Genomic DNA, 24,483 nt, shown 5'->3' with positions numbered 1-24,483 from the left:
GCAGGCCAATGCTATACACCAGTCAGTCATATACAAATGGATTGACACTCCTTTATAGTGCCTTTCATGTGGCCCAAATCAAAGTGGAAGAGGAATCAATGATCGTTATTATGATTGTTCATCCCCCCCCCCCCCCCCCCCCATTCATTTTGCATATACACAGGGCAATTTGGGTGCAGCATTTGTCGAGTGACTGTCTGCACTTTTACATGGGCCAATTATCAGGAACAAGCATTTTCCGAACCAATCGCTGTCGTTAATTGGCCCCATGCTCTGCTGGTGTAAAGGAATCCTAAGGGCCCATTTGCATGGACCAAGACATAGGGCAATGATTGGGAACAAACTGTTCATTCTCGATCATTGCCCACCTGTTCAGCAGCAGTCGTCCTTTGTGTTGATGAAGCTGCTAAATTCCTTCATCCCCAGACAGATTCATTGTTTGCCGACAGCACATCCCGTTATACCCTGGACAATGTGCTGCCAACATACGTTATGTGGCGCATAAATGATGGATCCTCAAAAAATGAGCATTTCGCTTGTTTGCTGGTTGCTCGGCAGCACATTTACATGGGGGGAGTTGGCTGCACTCATTGGGTAATGTTGACTGTGCAAGGACGCACTCTCAAATGGTAACACCCATCTGGGCCTTCAGTGCAAACTGCTAGTAATTCATTTATAACTTCTAGTTGGAATAATAAAGGAATGGCACACCATAGAGCCATAAGAACAGATGCTTCAGAATTATTACAAGGGGGATGCAAGTGGTAAATGGGGCATGTGAGAAGAGGCGACAGGTCTTCTTTAGGTAAATGTCTTTCGTCTGTGAAAACCCCAATGCCATCAAAACCCATGGCAGCGCACAATATTACCATGCTTGTATGTTTATTTTATGGTGTACATTTTCAGTAACATCTACTGCTTTCAACAGTGATAACTTTTATTACGCAGGTATGAAGCTAGTATTACAATTTTAAAGCCTTCCACCCGTATTCTTGCCATAATGTACTATGCAAGGGAACCTGGAAAAATCTGGTAAGGGGCCTTTTTTATACTGTTATTTCTTAAAAACAGATGTTTTTATTGATTGCTCACTCTATCTCCATTTACTAGTATTCGATTAATATGCACTGATCAGCCATAACATTAAAATCACATTGCTAAAATTGTGTAAGTCTCCATCGTGCCACCAAAACAGCTGTACTGTAGAGGCATAGACTCCACAAGACCTTTGATGGTGTCCTGTCTTATCTGGGGACAAGATGTTAGCAGAAGATCCTTTAAAGTACTATGTCATCAGAAAATGATCTATTGTTTAAATCACATTTTTAAAGCATTTTTGATTATTATTTTTAATTTTCCATTTCAATATCTATAGTTACAAAAAAAATCCTGCAGTTTTCACACTGGCCACTAATCCTAATAATAAGTGTGACTTCTTGGTCTGCACTGATGACTTTATTTCCGTTATCTGCTTATCTGCCATTCTAATGCTGCCTGTAATGATATCACATCTGTGTATAGATAAGACAGGATCCACCATTCACAATAGGTGATTGTCAAAGCTTATCTCTTCTTTCCTTGTACACTGACCTCTGCACAGGTCACAGAGCATGCCTAGAAAACCCTCCCATAGAAGTCAATGAGGTCCAGACTATTGTGTCTATGGCCCATGGGGCTGCCAAAAAGCAATTTTTCCCCACGCCTCCACAACGGCACCACCTGGAGATGGATACCCTGCCTTCTCAGGGACAGGAAACAATTGTGAGATCAGCCAATAAAAGGTCCCCTCCCTCTTACCTTCTCCAATTGTTTCCTGTCCCTCTAAAGGCAGGATCGTGGATCAGCATGGAGCGCAGGGCCTTTGGTTTGTTAACCCGCTTAGTTCGGAGGGCCACTGCAGGAGGAGGGATCACAGAGCAAGCAGGATCGATCGCTCCTCCCTCCTCTCAGTGTAAGTCCGGCGTGTGTCGGCAACCCTGGGCATCTTTTTTGCGTTCCTGGCATAGGAACCGTTGAGGCACTATTTAGGGGGCCTTTCTTTTGGCCACGGAACGCTCCCGTATGCGCAGGCTCATCATGGTGACGTCATGACGCGAATGCCGGCGTAATGACGCTGATGTCGTCGGGAAGCGCGCTGACGCCATGGCGCAAATCAGGAAGTGAAGTTAAAGAGGAGAAAACTGGTTCCCACATGTTCTCCTTCCTATGGTGGACACAGAGTGATTCCTACTGTCAGCATGTCTCTGCAGGGGGAAAGTGATGCCACCCGCAAATCCGGTAAGCCTCCTCCCTTGAGGATAATATTGTTTTATATATATCACTTAAGTCCTCGCTTCTGTGCACATGAGTGATTCTTCCTCTTGGGTGACGGTTCTCTATTGAATTATTTTTTACTAAGCAAAAAAGTCTCCGCTATGCTTGTGTCTCTTAGGGGAGAGAAAGCATTAAAGGGGAACCGTCCCAAAAGAATGTAAAAAGGGTCTCTCTGCCTCTTGCAAAAAAATCGCTGTGCCCAAAGTGTACTAATGGGGTAGTCTCTGAAGAAACTCCTTCACTGGTAGAAAGCTTAAGAACAATGATCAAAGAAGAAGTCGGAGCGGCGGTTGATGCTAAACTTTTGGCCATCCCTCCCAGAGCCTCCACTCCAAATACCCCTATTCTGGAGGAACAGGCTTCTGACTTTGACGAAGGGGAAATTTCTTCTGATGCATGCTCTACTGTCTCAGAAAATGCTCCAGGTCATCCGCTCTGTTTAATTGAGGAGACCGAATCTCTCTTAAAAAAACTATCAGGGCTACGATAAATTTGGAAGAACCCAGAGAACCTATGTCGGTCCAAGACCAAATGTTTGTGTGGCTTGTGGACAGAAAACAACGTGTTTTTCCTGTTCACAATAACATTAAGACTCCTATACTTAATGAGTGGAGGGATCCTGAGAAGGGACAATCAGCATCCAAATTCTTTAGAAGGAAATATCTGTTTGCTGAGGAGGATTCTGCATCTTGGGACAGACCTAAGGTAGCGAGGATTTCCAAAAAGTCCTCTTTACCATTTGAAGCTCTAGGGCTGCTTAAAGACCCTATGGATAAAAAATGTGAGTCCCGTCTTAAAAAGACCTGGGAGTGATCTATGGCCATGTTAAGACCAGGAATATCGGCCACCTACACAGCAGCTAGAAGAGAACCTCGAGTTAGGCACTCCCAGGGAGGATATTCTAGCCTCTATTCCCATGCTTAAACAGGCCTATAACTTCCTAGCCGAAGCCTCTGCTGATATTGTAAAGCTATCGGCAAAAACGGCAGCTCTATCCAATGCCTCCCGCAGAACAGTTTGGTTGAGGTCATGGTCAGGAGACACTGCGTCTAAAAATAGATTTTATGTTCCCTACCATGTGAAGGCGGCCGGGTTTTTGGCACTGCATTAGATGACCTCCTAGAAAAAGCCTCTGACAGAAAAAGGGATTTCCTACAGAGTCACAATTCTTCCACCAAAGACTCTCCTTTTGCCCCCTAAGACATACTAGATTTGACCCTTCCTGGCAGTCTCAAGGGAAAAATAAAGGCTTCTTGTTTAACACTGACAAAACCGCACATCCTTCCTCCCAATGACGCCAGAAGTCTGGTTGGTGGGGGGGGGGGGAGGCTGAAGCACTTTCATTCAACCTGGGAAAGAATTCATACCTCTCCTTGGGTGCTATCGACCATCAGGGAAGGTTGCCGTTAGGAATTTCTGCAGATCCCTCCAGACAAATATCTGGAAAATTCAGAACTAAAGGGAGAAGATCGAGGAGTGATGGACCAACAAATCGCCCTGCTGTTACAGAAAAGGGCGATAATACGAGTCCCATTGGAGGAACAAGAAAGGGGTTTTACTTCTCAATATTCCTAGTGAGGAAACCAAACGGTTCCTTCAGGGCAATAATAAATCTTAACAGATACATTATATACAAGAGATTCAAGATGGAATCTGTAAAGTCTGTAGCCTATCTTCTATCGAAAGAGTGCTTAATGATCACAATAGACCTCTCAGATGCCTATTACCACATACCAATTCACACAGGTTATCAGAAATATTTGAGGATGGCAGTGTGGTTTACATCACTTCTAATTTTAGGTTCGGCCTATGTTCGGCACCAAGAATCTTTATGAAGATTATGGCGGAGGTGATAAATTTCTTTTATCTGGCAGGAATCTTACTGATACCTTACCTGGATGACTTACTAATTGCAACGACATCAGAGAGTCACCTACGGGCACATCTTCAGACAGTATCAGACACTCTTTCAGATCTAGACTGAATAATAAACGCGGAGAAGTCTTTCCTTCTTCCCGCACAAGAAAGAATATTTATAGGAGTACTATTAGACTCCCGACAGATGTAGTCTTTTCTTCCAGAACAGAAACAAGAAGTCTTAATCCAGAAAATTCAGAAGTTTCAACGGCGGAAAATATCCTCAATCAGGGAAATAATGACAGTGCTAGGTCTCATGACTTCCACCATTCTATCGGTGAAGTGGTCTCAATATCTGAATCTGGTCCTTACAGGTTTTGAACCTATCAGTGATATACCCTTGAGAATGTTGACACTAAAAACTGTTTTCCTATTGGCCATTGCATCGGCTAGAAGGATAAGGGGAGATCCAGACTTTTTCTATCATGCCTCCTTACCTACCAATTTTTGAAGATAGAATTGTTTTGAGACATGCCCCAGAGTTCCTCCCTCAACAGGAAATCTATCTCTCTTATTTTTGTTCCCAGGCGGGTTCGGAAAAAGAGAAGTTGTTCCACAACCTAGACGTCAGGAGATGTGTGCTTCAGTACCTGGAAGCTACGAAGAACCTGAGAAAGTCAAACCAACTGTTGATTCAATATCTTGGACTAAATCGGGGGAAAGCAGCCAGCAAGGAGTCCATTGCTCGGTGGATTAAGTTTTGTATTGTTGTTTGTTACAAAAAGGGGGGAATTCTCCTCCTGCTAATCTGAAGGCTCATTCCACCAGAGCATTGGAATCTTCTTTTGCTGAAGGAGCCTATGCTTCTCTTGAGGAAATTTGTCGGGCTGCCACCTGATGAAGCCCCTGTACTTTCTTTAAGCACTGTAAGTTAGATGTCTTGGCCAGTAGGGACTTATCCTTCGGTAGGAAGGTTTCGTCTGCGGTTGTCCCCCCTAAAATTATTACTTTGTTATTCCTCCAGGTGGTGCCGTTGTGGAGGCATGAGGAAAAGATAATTACTCTTACCGGTAATTGGACTTTCCTTTAGCCTCCAGAACGGCACAAGGAATTCCCACCCAATGATCTTTATATGAAAAAATATATATTTCTGTTGTTCATGTTACTGGATCAAGTTATGTTTTTTTTAATATTTGTTGAACCTTATTAAATAGTGACAGTTACTTCTGAGTCCTAGGTTAACAACTGGAGAAGGTAAGAGGGAGGGGGCCTTTTATTGGCTGATCTCATAGTTGTTTCCTGTCCCTGAGAAGGTGGGGTAACCTCCTCCAGGTGGTGCCATTGTGGAGGCTAAAGGAAAGAACAAGGCAAGATGGCCGCCCCCATATTCATACAGGAAAAATCTAAAATCGTGTCCAAAAAAATCTAAAATCAGAAAATAATAAGTCACTGTTGCTTTAACTGGCAGAAACAATTCCTTAAAGGGGTTGTCCGAGTTATGAAAAAAAATAATATAGCACTGAAAATCTGATGGGCAGCAATATATAACTAAGCTAAGCAAGTTTTATGCAAAATAAATAAATATATATATATATATATATATAGAGAAGGAAAGTCCGCAGCACTCCTTTAAGTAAAAAAGTGAATTTTATTAATAAAATTCACTTTTTTACTTAAAGGAGTGCTGCGGACTTTCCTTCTCTACTGAATTTGTCCCATATCGAGGGACCACCGCGGGCACCTACATTTATTTCTGCACTAAAGGGAGTGCTGCCTGAATCTTTTTATGTATATATATATATATATATATATATATATATATATTTCCTCATTTCCCTGGTTCTTTTCTGCCCCTTTGTTTACATGCAATAAAAACACTCTGCCCCTCCCCCTGCTCTGCTAAGGGAGTAGATACAAGTGCTGCGCTGAGTGACATGTCTGCCTGCTGGGGGACTCTGCAGCATGTTGTATGTGTAGGACTACAAGTCCAAGCTGTACAATGACACTGCTAAGGGAGTGGATACAAGTGCTGCGCTGAGTGACATGTCTGCCTGCTGGGAGACTCTGCAGCATGTTGTATGTGTAGGACTACAAGTCCAAGCTGTACAATGACACTGCTAAGGGAGTGGATACAAGAGCTGCCCTGAGTGCTGGGAGAATCAACAGCCACTTGTAAGTGTAGAACTACAAGTCCCAGCTGTATAATGACACTGCTAATACACACAGGATCTTCCCCCTACCTTCTTGTGCAGTGCTCTCTCTAGTCTGTCAGATTCTGTGCCCAGTATTGTCACTGCTGAGGCTAGCCAGTATGTGCAGCTGAAGGGGTTAAGAATCCTAGCAGAGAGTAGACAGCAGTGAAGGGGGCGTGGCCAGCACAGTGACTTCTCGTTTACAGGCTTGTTAACGACCTTTATCAGAGCAGGGAGAGAAGTTGACATCACAGGTCATGTGACCCTCAGTGAAATCTGAGAAACCAGGCACCGGAGATAAAGTGAGTGAATTGGGAAGCTGTTACATTTGCTTAGTTAGGAACATAGAAAGAACAAAAAAAAACTCGGACAACCCCTTTTAAAGACCTGTAAGGTGTGAGTTTTATCTTTCATGGACCAGAAGCACATCAGTGAGCCTTGGATGTCTGTGACCTTGTCACCGGTTCTCTGTAGGCCACTTTTGGTAGGAAATAACTGCATACAAGGAACCACTCATGAGATCTGCCGTTTTGGAGATGTTTTGTCCCAGTCATCTCCACGTTGCAACATGGGTCTTGTCAAAGGCGCTCACATCCTTACTCTTGCCCATTTTCCTGCTTCCAATGTATCAACTTCAAGAACGTTCTTTTTATTTGCTGCTTCATATCCCACCCCTTGCCAAGTGCCACTGTCACAAGATAATCAAGGTTATTCACATTTTAATGTTATGGCCTATTGTTTTTTTAATATGTATTAAAATTCTATCCCTTTGTGACGTGACATATTCTTACTAAGTCTTTTCTTTACAAAAATATTTTTTAATTGTTAGAATTGTCAAGCAATAGTGAAGGCGTTTTCCAGGTTCACAATATTGATGTTGAGAGTCGGAGCGCTACCGTTCTGATATTGATGACCTATCCTTATTGTGAACATAGGAAACCTCTTTAATATAGTACTTTGCTTTCCTTGTACATATTTCATGTTTCTTTTGCTATTTCAGTCAGCTCCGATATGACACATTGGCCCAGATGCTCACATTAGGAAATATCCATGCCGGCAGTAAAGTGATAGTCATGGAAACATGTGCTGGTTTAGTTCTGGGATCGGTAATGGAGCGCATGGGAGGTAAGATTATTCTGATTATTTAGCTAGATAAGACTCGCGTGCCCCTGAGATGCAACTAGGTTTTAGTAGGGAAGAAAAAATATTTTTATTAGACTTCAGTTTAGAGCCCCAATCAAACCCCCAATATTAATCGGACCTCAGCTCAGACCCTCAGTGTTAATAAGAGCCCCAATCAGACCTCAGATGAAACCCCCCAATGTGAATCAGGCCCCCCACAATGTAAATATGACCCCCCAGTCAGACCCCCAATGTGAATCAGAACCCCCTATTCAGACCTCAGATCAGACCCACATGTTAATCAGACCTCAGAGCAGACAAAAATCAACGTACCTCTCCTACTGCAAATGCTTCTGCCTGAGATTCAGTGCTCTCCCTGGTCTTCCTGCCGCGCTGTGCTGTGATCCAACGTTGCGTGAGGTCACGCAGGGAGCCGACGTCGTCACGCTGTGTGCAGCCCTGCAGGAGAAGACCAGTCAGTACAGAGCCCGCATGGGGAGCGCTGCATTCACTGCTCCCTGGTCCTCTTGTACTAATGCATAATGGAGGAGCTCATTAGTATTCACCAAGACACACTGACATTTGGGGAGAAAAAAGTGTCTTATAGGGCAAAAAATACAGTATAAATAAATTGTTTGTTATAGCTGAGTGTTGGGGGAAAATTAGACATCCACCACCTAAAATGTCACTGTTTTCTATAATTTTATACTTGTGTTTTTCAAGTCCTATAGACAAACGTATAGGAAAAAATAATTCCACCAGACCTAGATCATGCTGTGTTTTGAGAAAACACCACTGACCCCCCCCCCCCCCCCCCCCCAAAAAGGCATTACATTTGTGACCAAGTTTTTTTTTTTTTTTTTTTACAAAACTGCAGGGTGTGTAAAAGTTTTGCACACAGCATTTTTCTCGTGCATGGCATTGGGGGACACAGCACCATGGGTATATGTCCAACTACCACTAGGAGGCACTAGACACAAAAAGTGTTGGCTCCTCCCAGGTGGGCTATACCCTCTCCACAGGCACGAGGCTATTCAGTTTTAGTCTAGTGTCCGTAGGAGGCAGACCTGTCCTGCTTTTTTGCAGGTTCTGCTGTTTATTTTTATTCTTTTTTTCTCTCTTCCGCAGGTCGGTTTTTTTCCACCGTTATACCTGCTGCAGGCTGGGGCTCCATCGTGTTCCACTTTAGTTGCCCCCCCCTGCGGGCGCGTACTTCGGTACCATCGCCGGTCACCCAGTCCCCACGGACTGCATCCGCAGTGGCTTGCCGGCATTCCCACGGTTCCCGTGTTGAGTCTGCCGAAGGGGTGACCGTGCTGCGCCCGAAGACATCGGATGGTGAGTATATCGGATGGTGAGTATACTCCCCTGTCCCTGTGTCCCTGCCCCAGGGTTAGGTTCCCTTCTGTGGCCAGGGGGATGGGATCCACCTTAGCTGGGGGTCCTGGGGAGCCTCTTCGTTCCTCCTAGCCAACCCCCTCCCCCTCCTGGGGGGGTTATATTCATTTTTTTCCTCCCTTCTTTTCCCCCTCGGTTGGTCTTTTCTCTCCTCCCTGGCCACAGTCTCTCCCTGGCTTCCCCGCTACTTTAGTCCCCGGCTTCTGCCAGGACTAGGCCTCATCTTCTATGGCCTGTCCCCGGCTCCCAGGTGCTCTGTTTGCCCTGATCTGCCTATCCCCAGGTGTCGCTTCTCCCCCCCTACCCTACTCACCTATTTTTATGGTTCGGTGGGCCCTCTGTCGGCCGCGGTTCGCCCCGCCCCCCTTGCTCCATTCCCGGCCGCCTCATAAATCGAGGCCCCGGCTTTTGGGCCTGCTAGGCCGCAATCTTCCCGGCCCCTCCCCCTTGCTTCCCGGGCTTTTCTGAGCCCCGCCCGGCCCTCGGGAGGAGCTATCTCCTCACCCTTTCCTGGGCTAACATTTTTTCTGTTGGAGGGGGTGGTTAACCCCTCGATTGCTTCATGTCCCCTGCAGCCCTACTGACCACCTCTTTTTTGGGGAACAGCTGCTGCTGCACCTCTTTGGGGGAACACTGCGTCCGGGTCAGGATAGACAGCCTCTGCTGGCTGCTTTTTGAGCATCTCTTCTCCCAACAGCTCCTCGGTCGCCACGTGTTTTCACGTGCGTCCGCTGTCTACAATGGCTGCCATGTGGTCATCCTGTCCCTGCTGGTGTGCAGTACCTCTTCCCAGATCCCATTGTTTTCCCTGAACAATCTTTTTGTGTAGGTTCCCCATGAATGGGTCCCTCCGTGTCAATGCCATGGGAACCTTGGCCGACTCTCCCTGGCAGTGTCGCTGGAACGCTACCAACCCAAATTGCGGCCACCTCTGCCCTCCCAGGGTCCTCCCTGCAGATGGGGCATGCTCAGTTAGGGGTACCTGCACCCGGGTTCGGCGAGGGGTAGCTCACAGTACACCCTCGGGTGGTCTCAACGGGGTCCCACCCCTCCTCGGCATCCTCGGATCCCCCCCAGGACAGGCCTGAGGCTGGTGACGAATCCTTCCTGTCACCCCATCCGTTGCCTCTGGGGACACCTCTGCACCGATTCCCTCGGAACAGAGCATCAGGCGGTCTTCCTCCATATAGAAGCCCTCTGGGAGGTCAAGACTACGTGCACGGAGGAACCTCTCCTACCTAAACAGGGTTGGTATCCCCTCTAGTGGATTTTCGGATGGTGCTCCCCTGACCGCACAGGTATTCAACCGCACAGGTAAGGCAGCCGTCCCCGTGTTTAGCATACTGAGTCACCTACCCGGTGTCTGATACGTACGCCTTCTCCTTAACAGGGGGGTTCCTGCACCACTGCCATAGGCTGTCCCTGACAAGCCTTCCTGGTTCCCCTATACCAGGGGTTATCCTCTACACATTTGAGAGTGTTTCCGTGGGGTTCCCATCCTGGTGTTGGTGTTCGCCACTCTACCTCATTACAGGGAGTTCCTGTTCTGGGCAAGCGGTTAGCTCGGCTATCGCCTCCTGTAGGTTGGTGAGTTCAGAGCAATTGTACAGCCGCCTTGCCCCTTTTCTTAGGTAGTGTACCTACAGGAGCCATTACTCCTGGCTGGCTCTATGGTGTTCCATACAGCACTATTTCTCCCTTCCGGGTGAGATATACAGGCCGCTTCAATTGCCGTTGCAATTGCACCTGTCTGTTCCCAGCCACTTTGCTCCTGTCATAGGTGGAGTACCTACACCATCTCCTGATGCTGTAGCCGATTCCCCTGGCTTGGCGCTATGGTGTTCCATGCGACACTATTTCTCCCTTCCTGGCGAGATATACAGGCTGCCTTTAATTGCCGCTGCAATTGCGCCTGTCTGTTCCCAGCCAATTTGCTTCCTTCACAGGTAGAGTACCTACGCCATCACCGGTGCTGTAGCCGATACCTCTGGCGGGCTCTGTTGTGTTCCATGCGGCAACATTTCTCCCTACGGGCGGAATATAGAGGCCACTTTCAATTGCCGTAGAATTGCCCCTGTCCGGTTCAGTTACCTGTCTGTTCCCTGCCGCCTTGATCCCTTAACAGGTGGAGTACCTGAGCCATCTCCGGATGCGGTAGCCGTTCCTCCTGTCCGGCTTTATGGTGTTCCATGTGGCATTTTCTCTCCTTACAGGACGAGATATTGAGGCCTCCTCCTATTGCCGTGGCCATTGCACCTACCTCATCATAGTGTGCACCAAACGGCCATCTTACTCCCTTCATGGGTAGAGTCCCTGAACCGTCTCCGATGCTGCAGCCGTTCAACCTGTCTGGCTTCTAGGGTGTGCTATGCGGCCCTGTTTCTGTTGCCATTGCACCTACCTGATTGTGGTGTGCACCTGTCTTGTTCTTTGTGGTACCGTGCGGCCCTACTGGGTTCCATTGTTAACGCGGTTGCTGTTGCACCTCTCTGGGTCTAGGGTGCACCATGCGGCCACATTGCTTCGATCTTAAATGTAGTTCCTCTAACACAGCCATATTTCTACTTTACAGGTTGTGTACCTGTACCCTCCGTATGCTGTCTCATTCCCAGATGCTGTGGCTATGTTTCCACTCTCCTTAGTTGGCAACATGCAGCCACTTTGCCCATATTTTAGGCGTGTGTTTGTAGTACCCCAAGCGCTGGGCCCTGTGGTGCGGTCTGTAGCTCAGACAGTTTCTGTATCACTGGGTGTTTTCTGCCCACGGGTTCTAATCTGTGCTGCGGATGTTGGTTCCATCCATTTGGTTCTTCCATACATCTGCCACTCCTTTACTGTCGCGCTCATTGGTCTCCTTCTACCTCTCAAGGCACTGTCTGCACCAGGCCCCCTTCGTTCAGCGTGTGCATGGTTTCCATGTCTGGCAGGTGTGGGCCAGCCCAACCCCCACCTTGTCGGTCTACTGCTACTTCTGGTAGCTCCAGTATATGACTGATCTGTCTGATCCGGCGGGTGGTCCTCATTCAACCACGCTCCCTACTCCGTGGCCAGGTGGTTGTTGGCCTTCGTGCTGTAGTTGCTCTTGCCTTCTCTTTACGGTACTACGGTATGCTGTGCTCCGCGTTACCCCATGTTATAGGGGAGTACTCGCGTTGTTTCCTAATTGCTGAGCGGCCCATTCCTGGTGAAGTACAAGGATCTCCACTGGATCTTCTACCTTGTTTGGACACGTAGCTGGTGGCATCGGCCGCGGCTGCGGTTTTCTGTCATCGCTGGATGTCCGCCACACGGAATCCTTCTGGGTCCACGGCTTTTATCATTGCTGGACGTCCTCCCTGATGGGTCAAGGACAGGACCTCTGAGCGCCACACACACCTGTCTGAATTTTCAGCTGATTGCTCTGGTATCGGACAGGGCCCCGTAGTTCCTTTTGGGTCCAGGTGTTTTCGGTATTCCCTTGTATTTTCTGCTTAGTTGTGCTACATGGCGGAGGGGCAGTCCTCTTGGACCTTGCCGTCGTCTGCACCTGTCTGGTGCTTTCTCCCCCCTGGAAGTTTTCTGTATGCCGGTCGCAGCTGGTTTCTACATTTCTATGTAGGCTACCCCGGTTTTTTCATGGCGACTTCTGCATTCCTTATGCATATGGATGTCTGTCGTTTTGTGGTACATCCCGAGCTGCTGTACTTGCCCTCTCTGGGACAATGTTTAAGGTTTGCTGGTCAATATTCTTGGTACGGCTAGTTGTCCATGGCCAATGCCCCTTCCCCTATGGTGGTTTCTTTTCGCCTTTCCTGGATATTCTGGCTTGCGTTGTCTTCTGGTGGTTCAGCTTCTGGTTCCTTGTGAGCCCATACTGGGTACTCCTTTCTGGAGTCCCTGTCCCTGTTCATTTGAGGTCCTCTTGGGATTTGTGTCTCTTTTTCCAGCCTCCCACGTCAAGTACCTGGTATTGAGTGGTTTAGTGCTGCGGTTTGCAGTTCCACCGTATGGTCTCCTTCGGGAGGGACCTCCTCCTGTTGTAGGACCTTTCCTCTTTAGGTTTTTTGGAGTGCTCTCCTTCTACTCCCATGTCTCTCAGTCCAGTGTGTCCTGCCGAGGTTGCCTGGCCTGTATCTGGCTTCTTTTTTCCATGATACTTCACATGCCCAGTGTTTCCTCTGGTCTTACGCTTCACGGTGATATCTTGTTTTCGGAGGCTTGCGCCTCGTCTCCTGTTTTTGGGGACGCAGGAGCTATCGTTCTTTTCCTGGTTTTTTACCTACAACCCCCTCCTTCTCCAGGGTTGGCGGTTTCCTCTAGCAGCCTTGGGTTTTCACCTTTACATGGGGCGCTTAGCTTCTTTCCTGGCCTTGCGGTGAGGGGAGTCCCCTCCCTTCACATGTGAGCCTTGCTATGGCTCCCCCACTCGTTTGGTTTTCAGTGCTTCCCTGTTTCTTTTCTCCCCTGGCCTTTCAGGGGATGGCCACAGGTTTTTTGGGTCTGGAACAATGTAGAGCGTTGGGTAGTTTCACCACGCGGTGCTGTCCTAATTTTTTCTCCAGCCCTTGGCTGCGCTCTGTTTCCTTTTGCCACCTTCTTGCATTTGGGATTTTCTTCCAGTCATTTGTCCTGGGGTGCTGGCAGTCTTCCCTGCTTCTTCTGAGGTTTCTTCCTTGTTATGGAACCTCTTGCCCATCTCGTGTTTTTTCCCGTTGGGTCACATGGTTCTCCTGCACCTGTATGCCCAACCGGTGGCGCGTCTCTTCTTTTCCCTCCCTCAGGGACTGCTTTGGGACGTCCCATGGTGCTGTGTCCCCCAATGCCATGCACGAGAAAATTGGATTTTTGTACTCACCGTAAAATCCTTTTCTCGTAGTAGGCATTGGGGGACACAGATCCCTCCCTATGTTTTTTCTTCCGCTTCTCCGGGCTGGTCTCTTGATCTTTCCCGGTACGGGAGTTGTTGGTTCCTTGCTTTTCTTCTCTCTCCTACTGCTTTTGGTACAAACTGAATAGCCTCGTGCCTGTGGAGAGTGTATAGCCCACCTGGGAGGAGCCAACACTTTTTGTGTCTAGTGCCTCCTAGTGGTAGTTGGACATATACCCATGGTGCTGTGTCCCCCAATGCCTACTACGAGAAAAGGATTTTACGGTGAGTACAAAAAATCCAATTTTTTAGAAAATGCCACATTGTCTATGGCCTTTTTGTCTTTTAGTTTTTAGTTTTTTTGCAATGAGATGTTCCTTTTTAAGTCTGTAGGATGATATACAACGTAGTACATACCGTGGTTTTAGTTTGTGGCATATTTTCAGGTCAGTGGTCATAAACGACTCCATTCAAAACACATTTTATATTTTAAAAAAAAATGGTATTTTAAGCTGGGTTCACATGTGACTGAATGTGGATTTGTCGTGCGGCAAGTCCGCAGCATTGTACAGTACCAGCAAAGTGGATGAGAATGTCTGAATTCTCATCCATATGCTGCGGTAAAAAAAAAATGCTGTGGAAAAGGTGCAGCTTTGTGGATTTGAAATCTGGAGCATGTGCTTTGCTATGGAGAGGGTGAAATCCATTGGCTTTTTTGTGACCAAAAAACTAGATTTTTGTACTCGCCGTAAAATGTTTCTCTTCCGTTTAATGGGGGACACAGGCCTTGACCATGGGACATTCCAGAGCAGTCCCTGAGGGTGGGCTTAACTTCAACCCCCCCCCTCCCCCCCCCCGCCAATCAGAGAACCGGTGTCTGCAAAACTCTATGCCCCAAAGAAGCGTCAAAAAATGCAAAAAAACGCCCGTGCTGGCAGATGACAAAGCTGGATCCTCAACCTGCAACGTCTTAATAACTGCCGTAATTAAATTGTCCACCATGGAGGATAGTTTGGGCGACTGACGCTCCAGTGAGACAACATCCTCATCTGACCCTCTCTCCTCGGAACATGCTTCTTCAACTGAGGACATGTCTGAGTGAGACTCTCTAGCAGGAGGAGGAGAGGTCGAAGACACAGGAGACACAGAACCCCTTTTGTGGGAGTAAGTTCTGGCCCGTTTTGTGGGGCGGCCACGATGGGCACGAGCCCCATGATCCCCAGAGTTGGACCGGTCAGAGGACCGCCCTGCCGACAAATGCCCCAATATATCCACAATAGCTGGAGGAGGGGATACTGTTCGGAGTACTGGAGGGGTTACTGGAGGGAACCACTGCTCCTACTCACCTGTCCGAAATCTTCTGCCCCCCTGGCACCAGCCGGATCACCACCTTCGGTGTGCGGTCCCTTGGTGAGGGATGCTACCCCAGAAACAGAGGGGACTTTCGCTGGGGTGGCTGTGGTGATGTGATTGCTGGCGTGAGACAGAGGTTTTTACAGGAACCTCTGGTCCTCCTTTTCTTCCGGAGAGCAGGAACGAGCAGGGGGTTGGGTGACCCCCTGGTCTCCCGTCTCCTGGTTGGGAGTGCAAGCTGTTTAAAAGACTGCCTGAAGCTTCCCGCTAGAAGGGAAAAAAAGAGACAAAATTAGTAACTAGCAGACCTGCAACGCAGGAAGATCTGCCTCCTACAGACACTAAGCTAAAACTGATTTAGCTTGGTCCCTGCAGGAAGGGATATAGCTGAAGAGGGAGAAGCTTACACTTTGTGTGCTTAGTGTCCGCATCGTGACAGCAACAGCTATACCCATGGTCAAGGACTGCCCCCCCCCCCCCCATGAGATGGATGAGAAAACTCATATAATACATTTGGCTTTGTTGCGGTTTTTGCTACGGAAACGCAACAAACTGCAGCTGATTTTTTTTTTTCCTCTGGATTTTGATTCACTAGTTAACCCAGCCTTAAAATGCAGCATTCTTTCCATGCATTGTTCATCTCTGTTCCCAGGAAGTACCAAGTTCATGCAACAATGGTAATCATGTCTATGAAAAGGGATTCCCTGTGACTTCATTTCAGAACAGATGCACTTAGGTATTCCTATACAGCCTGGAGACAAAGCTGCAGAGGTGTGGGACACAATAGGAAACTGCTTACATTTGATTAGCCATTCCCCATTAGCAGCAGACTCCTGTACAAACCCATTCAACCCTCCAGCTACAGTCGCAGAACCACACTAAAGTAGGGGGCAGTTTCCACAGCTTTCCCTGCCAGTATCTCCATGAACCTGCAAATGGCTAAGCGTGCAAACACCAGCACATACTTGGACTGTGGTGGTTACCTAGTCATAAAACTTCCATAAAATTGCACCAGTACCATTACAACATACTTAGTATGTGCATGTTTGAATACAGGGGCAATAAAGCACGTCAACTACACCACCTTACAAGCCCAAGTTGTACCAGCTCAGGGAATTCAGCACCTTCCCTGGTCCAAGTCTAGACAATGGACCTCGTTGGAAGGCATTGCAGACAAAAAGGAGTTGTCTTTGCTGATAACAAATTGAGGTTAGAAAATAAAACCTGAAGAAAAGAAAACCTGACTTTTTCTGTGAGCAGCACCTGAGGACCAGAACTAGGTAGACCCCACTGTATGTGTTCTGTCCATAGTGTTCTTTAGAACACTTTTGATCAGTCCTGTAAAGTGGTATGAGATGTCTTCACAGGACTCCAGCCCACCATCTTCTAGGCCATGGACAAGCCACTAAGGATTCACCCCGCTGATGCTGCCCTGTCCAACAAGCCAACACTGGTCTCCATTTACAGGCACTCTTCTGCTGGACAGGCTGAGGCTTAAAGTGGTTGTCTCATGTGGGACTTTGATGGCATATTGCTAGAATATGCCAGCAAATAGTTAGGTGTGTGTCCCACCTCTGATGCCCACACTTTTGTCCAGAACGGGCCCCCGAAAGTGAAGGAGAGCACACTGCTCGGTGTACTCTCCATTCATTTCTATGGTAGTTCTAAAAATAGCCGAGCTAACGCCCTTACAAGCACAAGCACTGCTCCATTAATTTCTATGGGACTTCCGGAGATAGCCAAGCCAGCCCTTGACTATTTCCAGCAGTTCTGTAGTAATGAATGGAGGGCAGCCCCACATTCGCTGCTCACTGCGGGGGTCCCGTTTTCTGAGATCCTCACCTCTGGGACCCGCACCTATTTGACATTCGTAGCGTATCCTATCAGATGAGACAACCCCTTTAACACATTTCACAGGCCACATGCAGGCCATCTATACTCTGCCTCTTGGCACCAGAGCAGAATTTTTTTAACTTATTTCTACTCCTCCTATCAGGTTCACCTTAGCGTCAGGCTGTTTTGGGGCCTAAAATGATGTTGTTGCCTCATTCTGTAGCTGACAGCCATGAAACTAATATCAATCAATATCACAGGTACACAGCATGCCAATTATATGTACACTGTGTTTACACAACATATAATGAGCCATAACAAATCCCTAATGAAGTAGACTCCCAAGCAACTTATCAGTTTTCTAAAGAGAATCTGTCGCCATGAAATGACATGCCATCTGCAAGCAGCATAGTATAGAGCAGGAGGAGCTGAGCAGATTGATGTATAGTTTTATGGGAAAAGATTCAATAAATCTTGTAATTTATGCTTTTATATTGCAGCCCTTTCTGAGCTCAGTTGTACACGGGGGAGGTGTTTATCAGTAGTTGATAGCATTACCAGTGTATACATACATAGTTAGCCACTGATTTTACATGGGGCTTATCATGTGATTGATAGCATTCCCTGTATAAGTATGTATACATAAATAGCTGTCAGTCACTGATCAGTCTGTCCTGTGTACAACTGAGCTCAGAAAGAGCAGATATTTAAGTGTATACATTTTATAGAATCTTTTCCCACAAAACTATATATCAATCTGCTCAGCTTCTCCTGTTCTATAACATGCTGCACTGCATTTCGTGGGTACAGGTTTCTCTTTTCTAAAGAAAATAAATAGGCGTTTAGCACCCCAGCTTTACAGTATGAATGCCTGGGCAGTGACCTACCTCAGCTAGTGAGAGGCTGAGCAGGCATTTACTCCATGGTGAGAGGGAGGAACCAGAGACCAGCAGAAGTTTGACCTTTAAAAAGAAAAATGTTATCGGCAGGACAATCCCATTGAGATGCCAATATTCTAGCATGCGGGAATGTTGTAGAAATTGAATTTCATGAATATAACCTAGTGACATCAGTGGTTCTTCTCTTTTTCTAAGGAACAAAAATTACCATCTTTTCTCCTAAACAAAATATATTCTGACTGCTTATAACCATTATGCCTTTCCTCAGACTTGTTAGATTATAATGTGGGGACTATTTGAAATGGAAAAGTGACATTCTCCACGTATTTCCATTTCAATACTTTGTCAATGTGTGTTTATTATACAGTGAAATTCATTTTAGCCAGCATTAATATGAATTGATATATGCTAGATTGTCAGTCATAGCAAAGATCCTCCTGGAAGATGCAACAGAGTAAAATCTACATCTGCTTTTTTTTAATTAATGCATTCTACTCATTTTGGGCTAAAAATTATTTGTTCAATTGGTCTTTCAGTTTCGGTGCATCTACAGAGTAGCAGGCTCTCTACTCCTTGTCTGTAGTTTGCCTTGACTAAAAGTACTCAATATCGCAAAATTATTTTCCAAATGATAAAATTTAGCTTAATTTAGTGTTTATGGGCTGTCTGGAGTTCAGAGATAAGGGCTACAGATTGAGCCTACAGAGCGGTTCTCTGACTGATTCAGTGTGTAGCACTGAAAATGCACTGAAACTGAAATGTCTAGAACAATAACTGTCGGAAATTTTTAACAAAGACTGATTGAAAAATTATTTTAGCCATAGGTGTCCATGGCCTTAACTTTGTTTTTTGGATCATAAGAGTCTCATGACTACGTATCCAGTGCCAGCCTACCAGAGTCTCTGGACAATTATTGTCTAGGCAGTGACATATAAAAAAAAAAAGGGGCCAGAATGCCATAAAAAAACAAGAGATTTGCTGTACTTTCCTGTGTGTTGAGACAGACCAGAATATAGAGACCAGTGGAACCTAGAGAAGCATCTGAACAGGAGTGGTTGGGATTGGTGAGCTGAGTATCTCTGAGTATCATTCTTTTTTTTTTGTTTTTTTTTATTACCAGCTCTTTAATATTTAAGAAATGTGAAATGCTTCTGGAATCCAGTAGACTACTTCAATAATCGGTATTTTTTTTCTCTAAGTACGGTAGCTTCTGGAATTTGTCTAGCTTTGAGATTTGCTAATGGTGTTGAAATGCTTGTGTCCAAAAGCCATATATAGTTTCAATGACATATATCCAATACGGATAATTTTAGCTGAATAGTTTTTTTTTTTTTTTTGTATATAGGAAGGATTTTAAATAAAGCAGTATTCAGGTAGGAATGGATTTAAAGGGCGTCTACTCAATCATTTTCCATTATAAACCACTCCTAATACCCTGTAGACCACACTTACTGTATCCCAGATCGCTCCTAGTGCCCTGTAGATTACATTTACTGTATCCTAGACATACCTTTTTGTTGATCTATCGATCTTTGTTCCCCCAAAAAAATCTTTATTCTGATATGCAAATGATCCCCCAAAAAGCTCAAGGGGGCAATACATTTGGGCTTCGGAGCCCAGCCACTCCCATTAGAATCTAGGCCTGCTCCTCCCCTCTTTATCTTCTCTTCACCTCCCTCCGCTCCTGACATTCCTTCGCTTGAAATCTCACGCAGGCGCATATCAGCTGTCTGTTTGTGTCTGCGCCATCTGCGGCCTTCTGTGGGCATTGGAGTCATTCACTGTGGTGAAGGGAACATACGACGCAGGCCAAGATAGATGGATGATATTTGAGAGATTTCAACCACCGAGTTTCTGACATCAGGAGCGGAGGGAGGTGAAGTGAAGATGGGAGGAGCAGGCCTCGATTCTAATGGCAGTGTCTGGGCTCCAGTGCCCAAGGGTCTTGCCACTTGGGCTCTTTTCAGCTCATTTGCATATCAGAATAAAGATCTCTTTCTGGGGAAACAAAGATCGCTATATCAATGTCTGGGATACAGTAAATGTGATCTACAGGGCACATTTACTGTCTCCTGGTGATTAAAGTGTAGGCTCACCTCAAACATACTGTGCAGAAAATATTCTAGAAGAGCTGCCCCACTAATGTAATGTTATCAATCATAATTTAGCAATGGAAAGGTCTTGTATAATAAGGTTTTTCTGTACATTGCTACCACAAACTCCCCGCAGTTTATAGGTTGCCATTTATGGTAGCCTGTTGACCTTTCCTAGTGACAGACTAGGGTGAACAAATGTCTTCTAATTGTCTACAGTTTATTTTTTATTATTCCTTGGCTGATTTCGTTTTTTTGTTTTTGTTTTTTCCTCTAAGGATATGGATCTGTAGTTCAGATGTACCCAGGTGGTGGACCTGTTAGAGCCGCAACAGACTGCTTTGGGTTTCCGAAGTCCTTCTACGAAACACTGTATGAGTTTCCTCTCATCAAACTTGATGCTTTGATCTCTGGAACTGGGCATTACTCTTGTCAGGTTATTCCTGCTGAGGAGAATGCAGAAAAGACTGATGAAGAAAGCAGCAGGTCAGACTGTGAAAAACAAGAAGCTTCTCGAGATGTTGTTGGGGACTGTATAGCTGAAGAATCTGAAGAAAGTATGGAAACTAGTCGACCAGAAAATGAAGAAGGGTTGAAAAGTTGTGGAAATGTCTCAGCAAACCACAAAGGAAGTCAGAATCTCGACAAGGAACAATTTGTAAGTATCAGGTTCACAAGTTTCCTACCAATAGTATTACATGCAAATAGCTATCTCCCAAAAAAGAGAACCATCTCATGGTGCTACCAATTGGAAAGGGCTTCCTATCATGTAATGCTTGCCATTTTAAAAAGCCTTGGGACATGACCAGGGAAAATAGCCAAGCATATATCCATATATATTGGTGTGCTTGACCTTCATTATTATGGAGTAGGAATCTGATGGCCTGGATACAGCTTACATACGTTTTTGGCTCTCCTTGTGGAGACCAACTGTGTATGGAGTGAGATGGTTCTTTTTCTGTTTACCTCTTTGTATATTATTTTCTCCATACACATCTGATCTCCTTAAGCAGTTACCCTACCTTTCCTAAAATGTTATTACAAGTACTTGTGAGGATGTAGTGCACCAGTTGTAGGAACTGGTGACATGATGTGCTGTGAGCCCTCCTTACTGGCATATTCTTTACATTGTATGCTCCACTTATGTCTCCCAATACATGCTCTACTGTTCTTCTACATTAAAATAAATCCAGAATTTTTCCTCCTTCCCTCTATGGAATCATAACTGGTCCACATAGTAATTTAGAGCACACCATAATTAAAGAGGTACTTCAGCTACAGTAATGTGATATAATAGGACAGCCCATGGGTCATCAGTTTTTGCATTTTGGTGTCAACAATCTGTAGTTTCAAAAAATCCCTCATATTTTATATTGGCGTGTATCCTAAAGCTTCCCAGGAACTACAACCTGCTCTCAGTCTATGGTGGCTGCACATGCACATCTGGTTCTTTTGCATGGCCCACATTGTGGCATCTCACACCCTGTGCACATGTATATTCAGTTATCCCCAGTCATTTCTGAGACCTCTGCATGTAACGTCAGAACAGAGAAGCAAGCCTTAAATTCAGACAATCCTTTTCCCTGCTTACTTTGCCCTCTGTCACCTTGCTGGAGAATAGGGAGGTCAAGTAAGTGTAGAAGACTTGTGAGCTTGTACAGAAGTAGGAATATCAGAGACGCGTGTAATTTGAGAAACAGATTATGGAGACACTGAAACATGGGTCCTGTGCAGTAGTACACAAGCTGCTTACAGCTCTTTACTACAGAGTACAGGCTGTGTAATATAGCTGACACCTGGCCACAATGACCCGGGATAGGTGATAACTCTAATCCTGTTTGTTAACTCATCAGGTGCCAAAGCCAATGGCGACCAGGGCAGCTAAGGTGGTTAGACAGAGGGAGTTGGCTCCGTCTATCCTGCCATTAAAGCCCATGTGGCAGTTATTATGGCAGCTATGGAACCTCCCAGACCTTTCAAGCTGTGCCTGTGGCAAGGCTTGACAGACAGCCATTAAAAATCCCATAGACTGTGATAGTATACTATTGAAGTCTATGGTACAAGCGATTGAAGGATCGCATGGTAAAATCTCTAATGGGGACCCTAGAATACAATGTAAAAAGTGTAAAAATAAATAAAAGTTCCGAAAAAAAAAAATCAAATATGAAAAATGTAAATCACCTACAGTCGTGGCCAAAAGTTTTGAGAATTACATAAATATTTGAAATTGGAAAAGTTGCTGCTTAAGTTTTTATAGTAGCAATTTGCATATACTCCAGAATGTTATGAAGAGTGATCAGATGAATTGCATAGTCCTTCTTTGCCATGAAAATTAACGTAATCCCCTAAAAAACTTTCCATTGCATTTCATTGCTGTCATTAAAGGAACTGCTGAGATCATTTCAGTAATCGTCTTGTTAACTCAGGTGAGAATGTTGACAAGCACAAGGCAGGAGATTATTATGTCAGGCTGATTGGGTTAAAATGACAGACTTGACCTGTTAAAAGGAGGGTGATGCTTGAAATAATTGTTCTTCCATTGTTAACCATGGTGACCTGCAAAGAAACGCGTGCAACCATCATTGCGTTGCATAGAAATGGCTTCACAGGCAAGGATATTGTGGCTACTAAGATTGCACCTCAATCAACAATTTATAGGATCATCAAGAACTTCAAGGAAAGAGGTTCAATTCTTGTTAAGAAGTCTTCAGGGCATCCAAAAAAAGTCCAGCAAGCGCCAGGATCATCTCCTAAAGAGGCTTCAGCTGCGGGATCGGAGTGCCACCAGTGCAAAGCTTGCTCAGGATTGCAGCAGGCAGGTGTGAGCGCATCTGCACGCACAGTGAGGCGAAGACTTTTGGAAGATGGCCTGGTGTCAAGAAGGGCAGCAAAGAAGCCACTTCTCTCCAAAAAAAACATCAGGGACAGATTGATCTTCTGCAGAAAATATGGTGAATGGACTGCTGAGGACTGGGGCAAAGTCATATTCTCAAATGAAGCCTCTTTCCGATTGTTTGAGGCATCAGGAAAAAGGCTTGTCGGGAGAAGAAAAGGTGAGCGCTACCATCAGTCCTGTGTCATGCCAACAGTAAAGCATCCTGAGACCATTCATGTGTGGGGTTGCGTCTCATCCAAGGGAGTGGGCTCACTCACAATTTTGCCCAAAAACACAGCCATGAATAAAGAATGGTATCAAAACACCCTCCAACAGCAACTTCTTCCAACAATCCAACAACTGTTTGGTGAAGAACAATGTTTTTTCCAGCACGATGGAGCACCGTGCCATAAGGCAAAAGTGATAACTAAGTGGCTCGGGGACCAAAATGTTGACATTTTGGGTCCATGGCCTGGAAACTCCCCACATCTTAATCCCATTGAGAACTTGTGGTCAATCCTCAAGAGGCGGGTGGGCAAACAAAAACCCACTAATTCTGACAAACTCCAAGAAATGATTATGAAAGATTGGGATGCTATCAGTCAGGAATTGGCCCAGAAGTTGATTGAGAGCATGCCCAGTCGAATTGCAGAGGTCCTGAAAAAGAAGGGCCAACACTGCAAATACTGACTCTTTGCATAAATGTCATGTAATTGTCGATAAAAGCCTTTGAAGCGTATGAAGTGCGTGTAATTATATTTCACTACATCACAGAAACAACTGAAACAAAGATCTAAAAGCAGTTTGGCAGCAAACTTTGTGAAAACGAATATTTGTCATTCTCAAAACTTTTGGCCACGACTGTACATTTCCCTATTTTACACATAAGAATAAATAAAAAGAATTGCATAATTGGTACCGCAGCGTCCAAAAATGGCTGAACTGAGTTAACTGTTTTTTGTTTTTTTTTGGTCAAATGCACCACCATACATTTTATAGCAGCTGTGATTGGTACTGTAGCCCAGGCCTATTCACTTGATCACTTAGGTTGGTCTTCAACTTCCAGCTCCCATCTCATTTTGATGATCTATCCTGAGGACTGGTCATCAATATTATACTCTTAGAAAAACCCTTTAACTTTATTCTGGTGGTCACTACAATTGTAGTGATTAATTTTTTTTTATTTTTTATATATATATATTTTTAAAAACTTTTTTTTAGCACCCCTAGAGAGTTTTAACATGTGATTGTTAGATTGCTTATACCAAAGACTCCATACAGTGCAAGGCTTAAGAGAAACATAACTATGGCAGGCCTGGGAGTCTTATGTGAATTGTCCTGGCTGCCATTGCCACCAAACGCCTCCCACAATACTGTTGTAGGGAGGGTTAAACATTGCCCAAGTTTAGACAGCTCACAATCCGTCCGTTGCTCTGCACAGGAAGGGGCAATCAATATCAAAGTAATCCCAGCAGGCGTATTGCTTTCAGTACTGTGTAGTCTTTATTCTCCTATCCAATTACTTTGATATTGATTGTGGGGAGGGTTAAGGCATTCAATCACCGCTCTATATTTGACCACAGTATTTGAGGGGTTAAAAGTGAAGAGCCAACATCCTCAGTAAATATACAAAAGTTGGGACCAGGTTAAAGTTGTAGTCAGGCACACATTTTCAGTGTAGAGGAGATGTAATACTACATGG

The 24,483-nt window shown here is 45.4% G+C and overlaps 1 protein-coding gene across 1 annotated transcript in view; it reads left to right on the top strand.

Annotated features, from left to right (window-relative positions):
- Positions 1 to 24,483, top strand: part of TRMT6 (tRNA methyltransferase 6 non-catalytic subunit) — a 46,011-nt gene that overhangs the window by 16,156 nt on the left and 5,372 nt on the right. Inside the window, exons 5-7 of the mRNA XM_044289967.1 lie at positions 949 to 1,032; positions 7,363 to 7,487; positions 20,185 to 20,564. Coding sequence (XP_044145902.1) covers positions 949 to 1,032; positions 7,363 to 7,487; positions 20,185 to 20,564 — 589 coding nt within the window. The remainder of the gene's footprint in view (positions 1 to 948; positions 1,033 to 7,362; positions 7,488 to 20,184; positions 20,565 to 24,483) is intronic.

Source organism: Bufo gargarizans, chromosome 4, assembly GCF_014858855.1.
Source record: "Bufo gargarizans isolate SCDJY-AF-19 chromosome 4, ASM1485885v1, whole genome shotgun sequence".
Classification (NCBI taxonomy): domain Eukaryota; kingdom Metazoa; phylum Chordata; class Amphibia; order Anura; family Bufonidae; genus Bufo; species Bufo gargarizans.
The sequence above is the reverse complement of the archived record's forward strand: the minus strand, read 5'-3'. Positions and strand labels throughout refer to the sequence as shown.